At 33.5% G+C, this 19240-nt stretch overlaps 1 protein-coding gene across 1 annotated transcript; it reads right to left on the minus strand.

The window, feature by feature from the left end:
• Positions 1 to 2758: 2758 nt before the first annotated feature.
• Positions 2759 to 8758, minus strand: GPAT9 (glycerol-3-phosphate acyltransferase 9). Its single transcript, XM_059578143.2, has 12 exons — positions 8473 to 8758; positions 8232 to 8289; positions 7912 to 8030; positions 7434 to 7533; positions 5502 to 5597; positions 5292 to 5388; positions 4327 to 4414; positions 4150 to 4246; positions 3828 to 3913; positions 3376 to 3495; positions 3137 to 3235; positions 2759 to 2961 (listed from the first exon to the last, which is right to left on the minus strand). The coding sequence occupies exons 1-12, from the start codon at positions 8595 to 8597 to the stop codon at positions 2913 to 2915; spliced, it is 1134 nt and encodes a 377-aa protein (XP_059434126.2). The 5' UTR covers positions 8598 to 8758; the 3' UTR covers positions 2759 to 2912.
• Between the last annotated feature and the right edge of the window lie 10482 nt (positions 8759 to 19240).

A 19240-nucleotide genomic window follows, 5' to 3' on the forward strand; every position in this document is an offset into this window, starting at 1 on the left:
ACTCTATTCAAATTCAATAATATTTTATCTCAATTTAAAAATTATTATATTTATTAATTTTTTATTTAAAAAAATTAATTTTCAAATAACGTGTTACCATAAAAGTAACTATCACTTAAGAATAACGTCATCGTAGAGTCGGTCGGTTTATGAATCGACCAGATTTATAGCATTATTCTTAGCGTTTGGTTTCATTAATGTCCTCGCAGAGTTTGTCATTGATGACAATCTAAAAGAAATATTATTCAATCAATTTCAAATAGTATTAAGTGCCTATAAACATTTAAAATGCACATTATATTCTTAACATTATTAGTAACAATTTACTAATTTAGACTAAATTTAATATATCTTTTAAATATTTATAGATATTTGACACTATTTTAAATTGATTGAAAGATATTCATACTTTTTTTTTTTTTAAAGGTAACTTATAGAATTTCATTACTCATGGGAAAGCTTTTCACCAGTTACAATCTCTCTAATACATAGAGGAATGGTATCTATCACTAGCTGGCCAACATAAGAGACAACTACCATTTTTGCAACACGGTGGGCTGCTTCATTGGCTGAACGTCTAACATGTGAAACTTTCCAACTGCCATTTCTTTCAGATCGATTTGGAAAAAGAATTTATCGTTCGGCAAATAAATGCTATTATGATTATGTTCAGGTAGAATAATTATTCTTATTTAAAATATTTGGCCGACTAAAATTTGAAAGCCTTTTCAAAACTTTGTGGGGTAGGTCTCTATGTGATCCCCACTGCAAGTGGGTAAAGGCACTTTGTGTTATGTTTTTTCTTCTTCTTCGGCGTGTAAAATGGTTGGCGGGTCAGGGACTCAACTCAATCCAAGCTTGGTCTCGGTCAAAGACCATGTTAATACAACTCTAATTTAATAATAAGATTGCATTTTTTTTTTCTTCATATTTCTCCAACCAAATTTAGATTAAAAAAAAAAAATTCTAAAAATATTTAATCGTTTACAAAGAAAAGTGTTGGCTTTATTTGAATATGTATAGCTTATAAACTTGGCCCTACTTTTTCATCGAGGCTAATAACTCATATTTTATTAATTTTATAGTGAGTTTGTATTAAAAAATTGTCAATCTTATCTTAGATATCTTCACCTTCTCTCGTGGTTTTGGCACAGTGATTTAGGGTCCAACTGGATTTTGAGGATTGACGTGTTGGCGGATGTCAGAATATTTGTGAATTGTATGCGGCGTTGGCGAAAAGTATTGGTGGAATTTGCACGGACATGTTTGGCTGACCAATCCAGGAGGTAATGAGTGATACATACAGCTCATTAATCGGGTGAAATTAAATATAAGAAATGTTGACTTTGACCAGAATTAATGTTATACAACGACTGAGAGAGACATCACTGCATTTCATTTGCTGCCAAAATGGTCCACCAAGAACAAGCATGTGAACGATTGAAGAAGCCTCACACTAAAATATTCTTCCTGTGGATTCGCTGTGATTTTGTCTGTAATTTACTTATGTCGTTGGAAGATTATTCTTGAAAGTCATCTTCAACGTCTATAATAAGTCATCAATGGTATTTTTTTTTCTTTCTTTCTTTCTAATTGAATAAGAAAAAAAAAAAAAAAAAGGCTACAGGGAACATCAATGGTTCTTTTGATGTACCAATCTTCACATGGATTGGGGTCGAGGAAAGGAGGCCTATTAATACCAAACACTTGATTGGATGGAACAATATCCTCTCCAGTTCATTCGAATCGAAAAATATCTAGTTAGTAGGGATGTCAAAAATTACCGGGGACCCGGTTCCAGTTCCAATTTGAAAAAATCAAAAATCAGGTACCCTAGTTCCCGTACCCAGCTTTCGGGACCCGATTTTTACCAGGTTACCGGAACTAGGTATATATATATATAAAAACCGGTTACCAAACTAGCCAGTAACCGGGGACCCAGTTAACCGGAGTCCTAGTTCCCGGATTCCGATCCCCGATTTTGACCAAAAACTGGGAAACCAGACCGGGTTAACACCCCTATCAGTTAGTTATAATGGATTAGTACTTTTATTTTTTCAAAAAGTGAAAAGACAAAAATACTGCTCAATTATAACTAACGGATTAGAGAGGATCCAAATTGTGGTTGGATGGCTCCCCACCTGTGCACCCAACTTTTTGCTATTAAATATTAGGTCGGCTGAAATGAAAGGACGGTTATCCTTTGACATTGAGCTCCGTTTTGCAATTAACTCCTTTGAGTCCAGATCTCAATCATGGCTTTGCTGCTTCTTTTTCAAATTGCTCATAACTAGTGGACACGCACTTTCTTTTTCTTTTACAATTTCTATGGAAGAAAGCTTGAAAAGTAAAGTTGATAGCAACGTTAGTGATATGTTTCAGTTGTGTTTGGAGCCTCCTTTGTTGAGTTTTTGGTGGTCTAGATTGTATTGTTTCAGTTGTTCAATGCAAAGTGATTACTTATTCATATAAAATGAAAAGTACCAAAAACGTATTTTATCCTAAAAAAAATCAGTAAACATGCGATCAATGTCGTTTTATGAATTATATTCTTTACAAATAGTCGGGCAAATCGGAATTTCGTCAAAAACTAAAATGGGACTCCAGGTCCGTCTACACCCAACCCGCGCAGGTCAAAACCGCATTAGTGGCGGGTCGTCAGTTGGAACACCAAAAATCATCCCACCCTATTTCTCTTTCTCCATGCCAGTTAGAATCGATGGTGAAAGCTTGTTACCAGATCTCAATTACGACATCATAAGCAAAAGTTGAGAAACTATATATTATTTTGCTTAATCACAGTCTAAACCCCAAATGCCCTCACATGTGGGGGTCAACTAGCTTATAGGAAATCGACTGTAGAGGATCTCAAAAGAGGTACAAGTAAAGAATTAAACAAAAATATATACATATCACTTCTCTTCCAAACGCCGCAGCATTGACTCAGCAAAGCTTTGTTGCCTGCAAATGTTACAAAAATAAGCTTGAAAATGTAATTATCTCTGATTTTCTTAGCATCAGAATGGTTCAGCAATGCAATAAATAAACTAATATGTTGATGAACTAATATTATGCAAACAAAATTGATATCTTTCCATTTCTACTTACTTATGCAAGAGAAAGATATTTGACTTACTTCTGTTCTCTGTGTTTTGGGCTAGGACGAGAGTACTTTAGATATCCATCCCAAGGTACCTTTCGGAGACCTGCTCTAACAGATATTATGTCCCTAACCCTGCACAAGAGCGTTTACATGCAATTGAAGCTATCCATAAATAAGATATGGTTCTTGGAATCCCGGAGAAGCACACATTTATGACTTTCCAAAAAAGTGTGTCAGCATAACTCATTGCAGCTGAGGAGAAGTTTATTTACCTCTCTGCAAACTCGATGGGTGTCTCTCCAGGTTTTAGAATTTGAGGCTCCAAGTACCAAACATCACAAACAACAGCCCAGGATGTCATGAGCTGCAGCAGATGCGTTGTGAAGGATTGCCTGCAAAGAAAGCACATAATCTAAGAATTACCCTTCCGTTTCATTAGCAGCATAGTAACAGATGTCAATATCTAAGACAGGAGACAAAAGGTGAACCCAAATGCTATCCACCTAGATCCGAGCTCAAACAAGGAATTTATCTCCCATATGGTCGTTCTAACATAAAACAAAAACATGACTATTGAATAGTTTGATCTTCGGCAAAACCTTGCCCCCAGATAAATGAATCTATGTTTTTTGCCACCCTGTCTAAAATGGAGGGTATGCTTTCAGCGCATTGATAAACATGATATACACACACAAGTTTAAACGGGCTCTAAGCAGCTCCTTACTTCCGGCTGTTCCAAAAAGCATCAACGAATATTTTGTTATACTTAATTGCAACTGGGCAAACAGTGCAGCCGAGCTCAAACGCACCCTACACATCATTACAAAAATTGAATATATGAGTTGGAGAAATTACAAGTATCGAGAACTCAAAGAAAAAGAAGAAAATTGTTTTCCCATGTGTGAGAGAGAGAGAGAGAGAGAGAGAGAGAGAGAGAGAGTTACATACAGGAAGATCACAGGATAGAAACAGAAGTTTCCTACTTTATCAACAAGAGATGCAAAACTTCTCTTACATTTCTACGATACAAAATCATATACTTGTACCTTCTTGAACATAACCGTATAGTGATTATTTACACAAGTTCCCTCCGGGAATATGAGAAGAGGATTATTGTCAGCCGCCTGAATGTGGTCCCTCAACCTGAAGTACACAAGTTCATATAATCATGACCTAGTAGATGTTCTGATATGATGATTTTCTATATTTTCATCTACACTTACTTCCTTGCTACAATTTCACGATCCTTTGCCTCTGAACGGTTGAACCAGATACATCCTACACTCTCTAATATGGTGCTCTGCAAAAGTCCTACAGAGAAAGCAAAATCCTTACTTTCAATATTTTGAAGAATAAATTATAGGTTCTATTTAATATTATAGGCTAAGTCGTAGTGTAAATTGTTCTCTAAATATAAGAAAAAATATATATAATATATTAAATATACTAAATATCATAAAACCTGAAATTTACTCATTTTAACTTATACAAACTCAGTGAACTATTTCCACTTTCAAAACTGGATGGACTGCAACTCAAAAGAGTTTGGACCATGTGCACCTTTCCTACTCAGACCAGTACACCACTTAATCCATACCAAGTTATTCTAGATACATATCTTTTTTAATGGAGAACACAAATATTTATCCAAAAAAATTGGATATTTCTGTCATTTATGCAGTGAAAAAGTGTTATTCATGTGTCAGAAGATATTTAAAACACTAAGTACAATAGTTTTCCTTGTCTATCTACATATTGCAATCAGATCATGAAACTCAATAACACAGGGCAAGTTGGAAACGCAAAACATTTTATCAAAAAGATTACCCTAATGGCAGAATAACTACATATTTGCAAACCAAACAAAAAAAAGAGAATAAAATCTCAATCAAGGCCCAAAATATTGACCACCATCAAATTCCAAGTTCCAACCATTTGGAGCATTTTAGGCACTGTCACAATATATGGGTACTTCTTCCACATGATATATATCTTTGTATTACCACCAGGTCTGCTAAAGACATGCACAAAGTCCTGATTGGAATTTATGGATAAATATCATACAAGGATATTTGGTAATACTTTGAGAGAAACACACACAGTAACCAGAAATCATTAATGAGTATGTTATACCATATTAACTGTACGAATATATATCAAGTGTGAATATTGGCATTTAAACACTTACCAACCCATCCAGGATGCTTCTGCATAATAACAGCAAATGCAGTCATCTGTTCTAAGATGATGAAATCAATCATGGAAGTATGATTGGCCACAAAAACCTGTTCAAACCATGAACAGAAGCAAAAAGCCACTTAGTAGCATGAAAATGCTTAAAATATGCTGCTAAAGAAACATTGGATGATATCCAAAAAAAATATTTAGTCAAAAATACCTGCTTAGGTCGCATGCTAGGCCGTGGCCCATGGTATTTTACCACCCCAGTCCATGACGCAACAAAGAAGCTGCAAATTAACTCCACCAACGACCTCTGTAAATAAAATAAACAAAATGGAATATGCTAAATCCAATGCATAACCAGAATTTTAAGAAGATATTAGTAGAGAAAGAAATAGACAAAGAGAGGGGGCATTGAAACATTAGGGCCTTTTATTCAATCTATCTCATAATAAAAAAGCGAATATATGTTGCAGCACCTGCGCCATTTAATTCACAAAAGATAATGATTTTTCATCAAATATGCTATAAAAATCAAAATCAAAGAAGAAAATTAAAATAAGAGAAAAGAAAACCAACCCTATCAAAAGAAGGGGTGGGGCCATGCAAGAGTGGGAATCATCACGTTTAGCTGCCTTTGATAAATTAAGTGTAACACCCTAGTCCCATATTGGAAATATGAGGAGTAGTTCACATAGAGTAGGTAGTTTATAAAGATAGTCATGAGTACTAAGTCCTACATTGTCTAGTTACTAGGTGAAACTAGGCTTTATAAGGAATTCTAGTAAAGCTCCAAAATTGATTAGTTCTTTTGGGGTTGTAGTGAAAATGTGGCTACGCTTTTCCCTAGGTCATTAGAAATGGTATCAAAGCCAGGTTGTAACGTCAAACCATGTGGTACTAGAGCACTGCATAACGTGGCCCTAATGAGGACGTCAAGAATTTAAGAGGGGAATTTATAACACCCCGATTCCATATTAGGAAGATGAGGAGTAACCCACATAGAGTTGGTAGTTTATAAAGATAGTTATGAGTGCTAAGTTTCACATTGCCTAATTACTAGGTAAATTGTTCTTTATAAGGAATTCTAGAAAAGATCCAAAATTAACTAGTACTTTTGGAGTCATAACGCAAATGTGGCTAGCGCTTTTTGCTGGGTTGAAACTTCCATTGAATTCCTTACAAAGCTTACTTTCATCTATTAACTAAACAATGTGAGATTTAACAATCATAATTATCTTTATAAACCACCTAGTCTATGTGGGCTACTACTCGTCTTCCCAATATGGGACCGGGGTGTTACATTAAGCATATCATAAATGTGCTTGCCAAGAGTCTTCTTTGTAGGAGGCAATCATAAGATTAAGTCCATCGGGCAGGTTATTGATAAATGTACAACAAAAGATTTATTTTCTTTCCTTTTGATAATGAAGTAAATGTGTGACAAAAGTTTTCTTTCCTATGACAATAGAGAAGATCAAAGATCCTTCCTCAGATTTCCACATGACCATGAAACCTAGCTTGTAGGATGAATGGTTTCTTTCACCTGATGATATAGAGCATGGTTGGGACTCTTCCATGGTCTCCACGGGAACATGGATTCAATCATGTATGACAAATGGATTCTGTCCTATGACAATATAGAGCATCATGGGTCCCTTCCAAAGATTTCACATGTCCATGGATTCTGTCAGAGTCTCCTACAACTTAATATCATTTGTGTGCTGTTAGAAGGCTGCTGCAGGTGTTTTATCTAGTCCTAAACAATCTTTAGATACAAGTATATTTTCTTATACAAAAAGGGTTCTACGGCACGACAATAAGAGTGTGTTTAAGAAAACTAAAACATTGAATTGGTATATTAATTCTTAGAAGAAAACCATTGATGAACATGCAAAAGAGAACATTATATTAACCTAATACTTAAATTATGTAAATCACTCTGACAAGCTCACTTAAAAGCATTCAAAAATTATCCAATACCAGACAGTTCAAAGTTTCCATTTCCAATACATACATACAGAGAGACAAATAGAAGCAAACAAAAGAGCAATTTATCAAAAAAGACAAATCCAAAGAGTATGGCATTATTCACAAAGAAGCTGAGCAATAATTATATGAAAATCTAAAAACATGTCACATTTCACACCTCAATCTTTTTCCTCAACTTGTCATGCCCTTTCAAAAGAGAATGCACCGGAATAAAAGCCGAAAGGAATATTATCCATCCCACTGTCAATACTATAACCCTGCAGATTCAACCAAGACAAGCAAATTCACACGAACTCATAAACAAGGCAAACATTAAGAACATAAGACCCTCCATTTCACAAAATCCCAATTGCTTTAAAATACATTCCGCATCACAACTGCAATTCAATTCAAAATAAAGATTTTCAAAATCTCATTAAAGCCTAAAGCATCATGCATAACATCAATTAACCAGCTGGATCTTTGAGTGGTAGTTGTAGTAGTAGTAGTAAAATACATTCCGGAGCACAAATTCAATTCAATTTCAAAATAAAGATTTTCAAAATCTCATTAAAGCTTAATGCATCATGCATAACATCAATTAACCAGCTCCATCTTTGAGTGGTGGCAGTAGTAGTAGTAGTAGTAAGGCTAACCTGACGGGGAATAGAATGAAATATCGAACTACGACCCCAAAACACCATAGCGGAAATAAATACACATTCCAGTTCCATGGTTCCGGAGGATTTGACTTGAAACATCGTGTGAACGAGTCCTGCTCAGTCATTATTGAAATAAAAAACCCAAAAACAAAACTAGAAAATCCAAATTTCTTAAATCTTCAATAAACATATACAAACCAATGATTCAAAAAATAAATAAATAAATCCAAACTGTTATTTCTGCCAAAGATCTTCATGAAACATATGACACAAATCTTTGTCAACAAAAAGAAACACAAAAACAAAAGCTTTACATCGACAATGGCACCAGCAGCCTCGGTTAGCGCAGGAGAAATGTCGAGCAAATCACGCCTGCAAAATCATTTTCATTCTCAATTAACGTATTAATTCATCAAACCCCAATTTGGTTGCCCAGAAAATGACTGTTTGGAATCTCACAACAGTCACATTATTTTTCTTTTCCCCTATTTCCCAGCAATCAAACAGAACCCCAATAGAGAGAGAGGGAGAGAGAGAGAGCGAGAGAGAGTTTACAGGCGGAGCTTGCCCAGGGGCTCTTGGATGGAGGATCCGGAAGGGAGATAGTCCTCGATGTTGGGTTGATCCAAGTCCAATTCGGAGCTTGACGACTTTAGCTTCTCAGTGCTACTACTACTCATCGCGCTCCCTCTCTCTCTCTCTCTCTCTCTCTCTCTCGTTCGCTGGTTCGGCTATTTGGTCCTTTTCCTCTGTCGTAGTCGTGGCTCTTTGCGCAATTGTATGGATGAAGAGTTTCCTTCCACGCAATTCTTACGCAGCTTGGGCTGAATCAGATCCTCTACATAATTATATTACAGACATTAATTTTAAAAATCATAAAAATTATATAAGCGCACTCAAGGTTAAAATTGTACTTAAATAATGTCCTTGACAGCCGACATCTATAGCCGTCTACTTTATCTCATTGCTTGACCTTTTTGGGTGACTTGAACTTGAGATGTAGTTTTGACTTAGATACCAAATGATATAAATTTTGAGTATAATTCACTAATAAAAATCGACTTATAAGGAGAGAGTGATCAAAATTTTATATGCACATGATTAAGATTACACTTGCCCCATATGGAATACTTAGAATTGTAACATATAACTAGTAGAAACAACAATTACAAGGGAAAAAAAAAAAAAAAAAACAAAATAAGAATATTTCATCTATTCTCTCCCTCTAAAAATAATATGACTTTTAAAATAAAATAAAAAATGGAGACTCATTGTTGGGCGGCCAACAGTAACCTCCATAACCACGGCCAAACTCTAGGTCACCTCAAGGGAAGTTTCTTTTTTAAATCTAATAATGTAATTGTATTTTCACATATCTCAGAAGCGACATAATGGACATTTTACATCACGTGATGCATTCGCCATTCAAAGTTAAAAAAATAACAATAAATAAATCTAACAAAAGGGGCTAAATGAAAGTCTTAAGTAGTTTTAAAGCCTGTTTGAGATTATGTTTGAGAATAGAGTTTTTAAGTCAAAAAATTTAAGCTAAAAGCTCTTAAAAATGCTTTTAATTTTTTTTTAGCAAACGGGTATGTTTTTTTAAAACGAACTTTTTGAATGTTAAACATACTTTTAGACCTCCAAAACTCACATTCAAACATACCTTTAGAATGAAACATTAGCCATTGCAACTTTTTAAAAAAATTTATGAGAGTCATTAGAAGTAGAGGTAGTTTGAGGGGTAAGTCAAATTTCTCCATAAATTTGTGACTGACACCATTTATACAGCTCAACTATATGAGACAAAGTCCCTTGATTGTTTTGATAGTGGGTAGCAAACTAGCTCCTTGAATATCATCAACTTATATCTCACAAATTGTATAAAGAGGGTCATAGGGTAGGATCATAGGGGTAGGAACATAAGAGACTAATCATCCACATCAGCCTCCAAGTGTGAAATAAACTTAATTGTGAGAAACAACCATATCCATATCATATCAAAACTCAACTACCAACATGAGGAAATTATATGCCTTGTTTGTTAAACTCCATCCCATTTCTCCACATTCCACCACACTATTCACTATATTTAAAAAAAAAAAAAAAAAAAAAAAAAGCATTCTTACTTTTATATCAAATCATTCACTTTTTATATCACATAATTGACTTTTTATTACTATTTAAATAAAAAAAAAAAACTACAAAACGAAATTTTTCACTTTTCAATACCACTTTTTTATTTTCTCATATCAATCATTATTTTCTTTTTTCTTTCTCCTTTTTTTTTTTACAAATGAACAATGTCGTGGCGGGGGTGTTGTTTAACAAACACCCCCAATAGTAACTTCAATCAACACTTTAAAGCAGTGAGAATCAACCTATAATGCTAAATATTATAATTTTATCTTTGAATCAGCCCTCGTTAAAAATAATAATAATAATAAAATATCAAGAGCCCATGAAAACTGCCACATTAGTCCAATAAAATGTTGGAAGTCTCATATTGCCTGAGTATTAAGGAGATTGGCCATTTATAAGGGTGAAGGCAAATCTCAACTCCTGAGCTAGCTTTTGGGTTGAGTTAGGCCCAAGACCCATTTCTAATATGATATCAGAGCCTAGTCCAATTGGTTGTGGCCCACCGTCACCCATTGTCGCACGTGTTGGCTTGGATGTCATCCCTCTACACGTGAGGAAGCGTGTTAGAAGTCCCACAGTGCTAGGGTATTAAGGAGATGGGCCATCTACAAGGTGAGAAAAAACGCCAACTCCTGAACTAGCTTTTGGGTTGAGTTAGGCCCAAGACCCATTTCTAACATACATCTTGTTGATTGCATGTTTGTCATGGTATCAGAGCTTAGCCCAATTGGCTGTGGCCCACCGTCACACATTGTCGCACGTGTTGGCTTGAATGTCTTCCCGCCACACGTGAGGGGGCGTGTTGGAAGTCCCACATTGCCTGGGTATTAAGGAGATGAGCCATTTATAAAGGTGAAGGAAAACCTCAACTCTTGAGCTAGCTTTTTTTGACCTAGCATTTAGGTTGAGTTAGACCTAAGACTCATTTCTAATATGGTATCAAAGCCTAGCCCAATTGGTTGTGGCCCACCGTCACCCATTGTCACACGTGTTGCCTTGAATGTCCTCCCTCCACACGTGAGGGGGCGTGTTGGAAGTCTCATATTGCCTGAGTATTAAGGAGATGGGCCATTTATAAGGGTGAGAGAAAACTTCAACTCCTGAGCTAGCTTTTGGGTTGAGTTAGGCCCAAGACCGTTAACCTACAAATGGCTCTAATACCAAGCACTATCTCCATACCCAATCTTACTAGCTTTACACCTAACAAATTGGGTGAATGTAATTACCTAGCCTAGAGCCTTCAGATTCGTCCCATCCTTCGTACTCGTGGTCATATAAACATCGTTGATGGCTCAAAACCATGCCCACCTAAATTCCTTCCCAAAACTGCTGGAGAGGATGATGATATTATCAACCCTAAAGCTGTTATATGGGAAAGAAAAGACCAGTATGTTCTTAGCTGGCTTATCACTTGTCTCTCTGAGAAAGTGGTTCTAACAGTCTACGGCTTGAATACTTCCCATGAGGTGTGGACTGCATTGGCTACCCATTTTGCATGCCCTTCTAGGACACACATCAGTCAATTACGGCACTAATTACAAACTCTTCATCAAGGAACTAAGACTTGCTCTGAGTATCTACAAGAAGCCAAGTCCCTTGTTGATGAACTAGCTCTTGTTGGAAAGAAAGTTGACGAGGAAGACCTTATCTCTTACGTTGTTGGAGGCCAGAATCCTCAGTTTAATGCCTTCATCACTACCTTCTCTCTTGTCAAATAACAATGCTATACCTTCTTCATCCTTATAATAGACACAAACTTGAATTTAGAAGTAGACAATGTATCTTTATAGGATATTGTTTAAATCAAAAGGGATATAGGTGCCTAGATACCTCTTCCAAACGAGTCTTTATCTCAAGGCATGTGATTTTTTATGAGAAGTTGTTTCTTGCACAAGGTACCGCCTCCCACATGGCTTCAACAAATGATTCTTCTTTGAATCAAGGTATTGTTCCCTTACTCTCTCAGTTCATTGAAGTTAACAATATTTCACCTGATTTAATCATAAATGAACCAATTTCTGTTGAACCATTATCTCCTCCAATTGTTCCCATTGCAATAATACCAACTTCAAGCTTTTTACCTGCAGAATTCAATCCAATTGTAATAACAAATTCTGTTACACTTCTCCACCTACTTCACCTACAACCACACCAACTTCACCTACAACCATTGATTCTGCTGCAGAATCAACACTTACCTGTGACATATCTCTTCCAATCTTAGAAGATCATATACCTCCCATCTCTTCACTACCTACCTTGATTGATCCACCAAGCTCACCTCATATTGTTACTAGATCCCAATCAGGCAGCCTAAAAACCTAAAACATTTACTCGTTTCAAGCTATACTATTCTACCAAACATCCCCTAAAAGCCATGCATACATCTATCTCTACCTTCAGTGAGATGAGCACCTTTACTCAAGCAGCCTCAAATCTTCATTGGCTGGCTGCCATGGAAAGTGATTCCAAGCTTTGCAAGAAAATCACACTTGGTCTCTTTGTCCAAGACCACACAATAGAAATGTCATTAGAAACAAATGGGTGTATAAACTCAAACAAAAACCAGATGGAACCATTGAAAGGTATAAAGCACGGCTAGTGGCAAAAGGGTTTGAACAAAGAGATGGTATAGATTACACAGAAACGTTTAGTCCTATGATAAAACCTGCAATTGTGAGATTGATTCCAGCATTGGTTGTTCATTATAATTGGTTTTTGAAACAAATTGATATATCAAATGCTTTTCTCCATGGACAACTTGATGAAGAAGTTTTTATGGAACAACCAAGAGGATTTGTTGATCCTCAATATCCTGATTCAGTTTGCAAGCTTCACAAAGCCTTGTATGGTTTAAAGCAGGCACCAAGAGCCTGGTTCCATAGACTTAAGCTCTACTTGAACTTGGTTTCACAGGATCCTTGATGGATACTTCCTTATTTTTGCTTCATAGAGATTTTCTTACCATCTTTGTGCTTATATATCACAAAGCCTTGTATGGTTTAAAACAGGCACCAAGAGCCTTGTTCCATAGACTTACTCAAGCTCTACTTGAACTTGGTTTCACAGGATCATTGATGGATACTTCGTTATTTTTGCTGCATAGAGATTCTCTTACCATCTTTGTGCTTATATATATAGATGATATCATCATAACTGAAAATATTCTATCCAGCATTAATGATCTCATCTCAAAACTGCAAATTGAATTCAAATTGAAGGATTTGGGTAATTTGACATATTTCTTGGACATACATGTACATCATACTTCTGCAGGTTTGTATCTTAATCAATCCAAATATATTATTGATCTTCTACATCGAGTTCACATGATAGGAGCTAAACCTTACTCTGCTCCATGCACTTGGGGCAAAAGATTGACTAAATTTGATAGAAAACCATTGGAAGATCAGTCTCTGTATAGGCATATTGTTGGTGCATTTCAATATTGCACTCTCACAAGACCAGATATATCCTTCTCAGTGAATCATCTTTGTCAGTTTTTACACTGTCCTACTACAGCTCATTTTACTGCAGCTAAGAGAGTATTAAGGTATCTCAAGGGAACTCCAGAATATGGCTTGTCTTTCACTAAGGGACATCTTCATCTAGAAGCATTTTGTGACTCTGATTGGGCTGGTGATCCAATTGACCGAAGATCCACAAGTGGTTATGGCGTCTTTCTTGGCAATTGCTTAATCTCTTGGCAATCCGAAAAGCAACCAACTGTATCTCGTTCAAGCACAGAGGCGGAGTATAGATCTATGGCCATTGCCACTACTGAGTTATATTGGTTACGCATGCTTTTAAAGGAGTTGAGGATCTCCTTTTTCCCTCCACCAAAGCTCTGGTGTGACAATCTTGGAGCCATTGCATTGGCATCTAATCCTATCTATCATGCTCGGACAAATCATATAGCTATAGACTATCACTTCATTGGAGAAAAGGTTATGCACAAGGATATTGTGATTTAGTTTATTTCCACCATTGATCAATGTGCTGACATCTTTACTAAGGGATTAACTTCTTTTCGGTTTCTGGAATTGCGTGACAAACTCATGATTCTTCCTCCTCCCATGAGTTTGAGGGGGCCTCTTAAGGAGTCTACTATTCAAGAGAAGAGCGCTCGATCACATACTTCAGAGCGATCGAGCGTAGTACCAGAAAGTCTCGAAGTAAATCATCTCAAGTGCGCTCGATCGCATACTTCAGAGCGATCGATCGCAGTACCAGAAAGTTCCAGTTCAAAACCATCCCAAGTGCGATCGAGTGCACTCACTAGGGCGCTCGATCGCAGTACCAGAGACCTGCTGCCATGGAACTCTTATTTCTTCCATCTTTCTATTAGGACTCTTACTTATCTCTTGTAAGAGTGATTTGTTTGTATCATTTCTCTTTTGATTGATTGTAATTTTTTGTATTATCTCTTTATCTTTTATTCTTTGCTTAAATCTTCTTATCACATCAAAGCTTATCTTGTTAGCTTGATGTGATCAAATACAAATGTAACTCTTTTCTATTTAAGTTCAATGATAAAGCTGCAGAATGTATCTTGGCCAAAATCTCTTCTCTTTATATTATTTTACTTAAAATATGGGTTAGATGAGGTGTAATATCCATAACATTACTCTTACTCTTATAATAAAGTTGTCAATAAGAAGACATTTCACGGTGTAGAAATATTAGAAATCATATTTTTATCCAGTAAGTCGTAAGTATCAAACTTTGTTGACATGACAATGATAGTCAACCCTTATTATGTCAACAAAGTAAAGATATTTGTGGAATAAAAATGTAGTTTCTAGCACTATTTGTCATGGTATTATGAGTAATGTTATATATTCTATCACTATCACAATGTGTTGACGTAGCATTGCCAATCTACATTTTTTCTTCTTTTAACAATGATTGATTTAAAGGTGGTTTAAAAATATCACATCAATATAGTAAAATATGGCTGTGTTTGGTAAACGATTTCGTTTCAATACTATTTATCTCACTTTTTCATTTTTTTAATATTCTCTTACTTTTTACAACACATCAATCACTTTTTATTACTATTCAAATAAAAAAAACCACTACAAAACAAAATTTTTTCATTTTTCCATATCAAATATGTTTACTTTTTCACTTAAAAAAAAAAAAAACATTCTTACTTTTTTTTAAAAATTATTTTTTTTTTTACATCAATTAATTTTTGGTATAGTATCAAACTATTAAAACCCCAAAATCCTTTACCAAAAGGACCCTATATATAGCATTACTATGTACTATTTGTTAACATTTCAAATGCAAAGATGACAAAGCCCAACTTGTACGCAGGCCCACCTCAATCTTGTGGAGGGCCTGGACCCAAATTTTGTCCGATATAGGATGTTGGAGTTTTTTTTATTATTTTTTTATTTTAATTTTAATTTTATTATTTATTTATTTATTTATTTATTTTATTTATTCTAGAATGTTGTAGTTGAAGTTATGATATCAACACAAAACTGCTTATATATTGGTTATATACGTATAAAATTTTCAATTAAATTGAGTTGGATTATTTTTTTTTTTTAAAAAAAATATATATAGTTTATTAAATTGACATCTAATTTTAAAGTATTTGATTCTTATATATATTTATGATCCGATTAAAAATGCAAGTGAAAATAACATATTCTAAGAACAAATATCAGTTAATAACATGAAATTATAAAGAGATAATGCTCATCACGAACCAAAGCTGACCGAAGTGTTATCATAATCATAAAAAATACTTTCTTCGTAAATATAATTATAACGATTCAAAACAGATTTAGTTATATATGTACTTTCATCTTAAAATAATTAGTTAATTTGAAGTTTTTTTATAATCATTTACAAAGCTCAATTTTACTCAATAAGTAAGCAATGTAGAACTTAATACTCATGAATATTTGTATAAATTGCCCACTCTATATATATTACTCATTTTTCCAATTTGAGACCGGAATATTACAATAACCCTATAAATATATATTTTTTTTCTTTTTTTTTTCATCCTCCCTCTATATGACATGGAGCTGGCCTTTTTATTTATTTATTATTATTATTATTTGCAAACTTATCCATTATCAACCATTTTTAAGCCCTCGTTTACACAATAACCCATTATCAAATTTTTGTTGAACAGGTCTCCAAATCCTTTTTAATAAACTCATGCTTATTTTATTTCTCTCCACCAAAAAAATAATAATAATAATAAATAAATTTAATGGCCTAGCGGGAATATTATTATTATAGACATGACCTTCTGAGTCTGAATTCGTCCGACTAAACAGTATTCCAGCAAATATAATTCGACCGGTCTGTGTGTTTAAAATGTGAGGAAAAAAATAATAATTAGAAAAAAAATATAAAAATGCTCCTCCAACTATCAGTGGTATGTAATATAGGTTTTTAATATTTAAAAGGTACTAAAATAGCCATCAAATTACCAAAATGTATCAAAAATGCCAATTATTTTTTTTATATTTTTATAATACTCATATTCTTTTAACAAATAAAATAATAAAATAATTGTAAAAAAACTAAACATTTTTTTTAAAAAAAAAAAAAAAACCAAACAATTTTTTTTTTTTTTTTTTTTAAAAAAAACCAATGGGCGAATAAAAAAGAAGAAGAAGTTTTTGGAATAAATAATAAATAATTAGTCAATGTAGTTGGCCTAAATTACTAATTGTTTCATGTCGTATTAAAGTAAAATCAAAGGTATTCTTGAGATATTTCAAAAAAAAAAAAAAGGTACTAAAGTAGCCCATCAAACTACCAAATTGATTTTACTTTAGTATGACATGAATCAATTTATAATTTATGCCAACTGTAGTGACTAATTATTTATTTATTCAAAAAAAAATTGTATGTGTTCACCCATTGTTTTTTTTTTTTTTTAAAAAAAAAAATTGTTTGTTTTTTTTTTACAATTATTTTATTATTTTATTTGTTAAAAGAATAGGGATATTATAAGAATATAAAAAATAAGTGGCATTTTTTATACATTTCAGTAGTTTAAGATGCTTTTAGTACATTTTAAACATTGGAGAGTTATATTACAAACAGCTAGTAGTTTGAGGAGTTTTTAATATTTTTTCCTAATAATTAAATTTATAATTTTTTTTTATCAGTTTAAACTATTATATATTATAATAAGTGGTGAGATTTCACAAAAGAAAGAAATTTGAGGGTTATTTGATTGGGGGGGACAAATGATTCTTCAGCCACGAGTGCCGCAATATAATAATGATAAATGATTTTTAAATAGTTATTATATATATATATATATATATATATATATATATATATTATTGATTAGATTAAAGAACTCGAATATATTCTCCGAGGGAAAAAAAAAAAAAAAAAAACAGTCAAGTGGGATATAAATAAGTATTTATGTTAGCCATTTGAACTAACAAAATGTACGTACTCCGACAAATCTATAGGTGACCACCATAGGAGTTCGACTGTTTGTTCATGAATCATTGAATCTAATCATCCAATTATCAAACTATCGATCCATCTGTTTGGTTATGGTGCTTCATAATTGGTGAAAATACACCGGCAGCTACTAATTTACCATGCAAAACAATAATAAATAATATAAAATTAAAAAGAGAAGTCAATAGAGAGTCAAGACATAAATTTACATGGTTCGATAAAGTATTTACATCCACAAAAAGTGCATCTATATTTTGAAAAACTCCAAAATACTCCGTACCGTGGAAGGAGCTTTATTAACTCTGCTTGGACTACTCGGTCAACCATTAATATTTTAATATTATTCTCTAAAAAAAAAAAATTACTCTTTATGCCCGAGAGAATATAAACAACTAATTCTAATAGTCGGTGAAAATACAACAGTAATTTATTATAAGTTGAACTGATAACTTATTAAAATACGAATTATAATTATAATTGTTTTTGGTAAAAAATGATAGTTGTACAGTTGTACCTGTAGATCAAGAATAATATGCTATGCGCCATTTGGCATACAAAGCGCATGAACCGGATGGAATAAAAAAAAAAAAAAGTTTTGGTGTTTGGTTGTTAACAAATAACAATTCGCTGTACATGAGGGAAGCATGAATCAGAGTCAACGATTTTGACCAAGTGATCTTTTTGAAAAGTTAATGGATTTGTTTGTTTGTTTGATTTTTTTTTTCAAAGCTTGCCGCATAAGATAAATATTATACATACTATCTGTTTAGTTTAACGGTTCTTTTTATATATATATATATATGGAAAAAAATACATTTTCCTTATGGACTATTCATCCATTTAAACTTTAACCTATAATGTTTCAAAAATAACACTTGCTCCTCCAAACTTTTAAATTGTTGCAATTCAACCATTCTGACATTTTTTTTTCTTCCAAAATGCCTCCATCCCAAGTTTTTTTTTTTAAAAAAAAATTAAAAATTAAGGAGTGGCCAGTCACCCCAGACTGGACACCCCTGAATTTTAATTTTTTTTTTTTTAATTTTTTTAACTTGGGATATGGACATTTTGAAAAAAAAAAAAAAGGGTCAAAATGATCGAATTGCAACAATTTGAAAGTTTGAAGGGTCAAGTGTTACTTATTAAACATTGGAGGTCAAAGTGCAAATAGGTGAATAGTTCAGGAGAGTAAAATATAATTTTTTCATATATATATATATATATTTTTTTTTTTTAATTTTCAAACCGACTATCTATCTTGTAGAGTGAAAATGTGATTTTTTTTTTAAATTTTTTTTTTAAGTTTTGAAATGTCTCAAGCATGACATTTCAATTGTTTTGTTCAAAGAAATTTTTACACCTTATTCATGCTAATGTGTTAGAGTGCAGTAGTTGAGCAGCGGCATCAACTCTTATTAAAAAATAATAATAATAAAAAAAAAAAATTTAAAAAAAATTTTAAAAAAAAAGAAAAGAAAAAGGGTAAAATATGCATAATAATTAGGGTTAACTTTTGACATAATATGCGAACTCGAGACGAATTCAACACAAAATTAAAATGTTAAAATTGAAGAGTTTATCTTGTTTAATTAAATGAGTCGGGTTAATGTTGACGTATATAATCATATATCCATGCTTCGATACAACCTGAACTCGACAAACAATATAATGATGACTGGTAATTTGACACACGAACATGGCATGAACCCAATATTTAAAGAGT

Source organism: Corylus avellana, chromosome 2, assembly GCF_965113065.1.
Source record: "Corylus avellana chromosome 2, dhCorAvel1.hap1.2, whole genome shotgun sequence".
Taxonomy (NCBI): domain Eukaryota; kingdom Viridiplantae; phylum Streptophyta; class Magnoliopsida; order Fagales; family Betulaceae; genus Corylus; species Corylus avellana.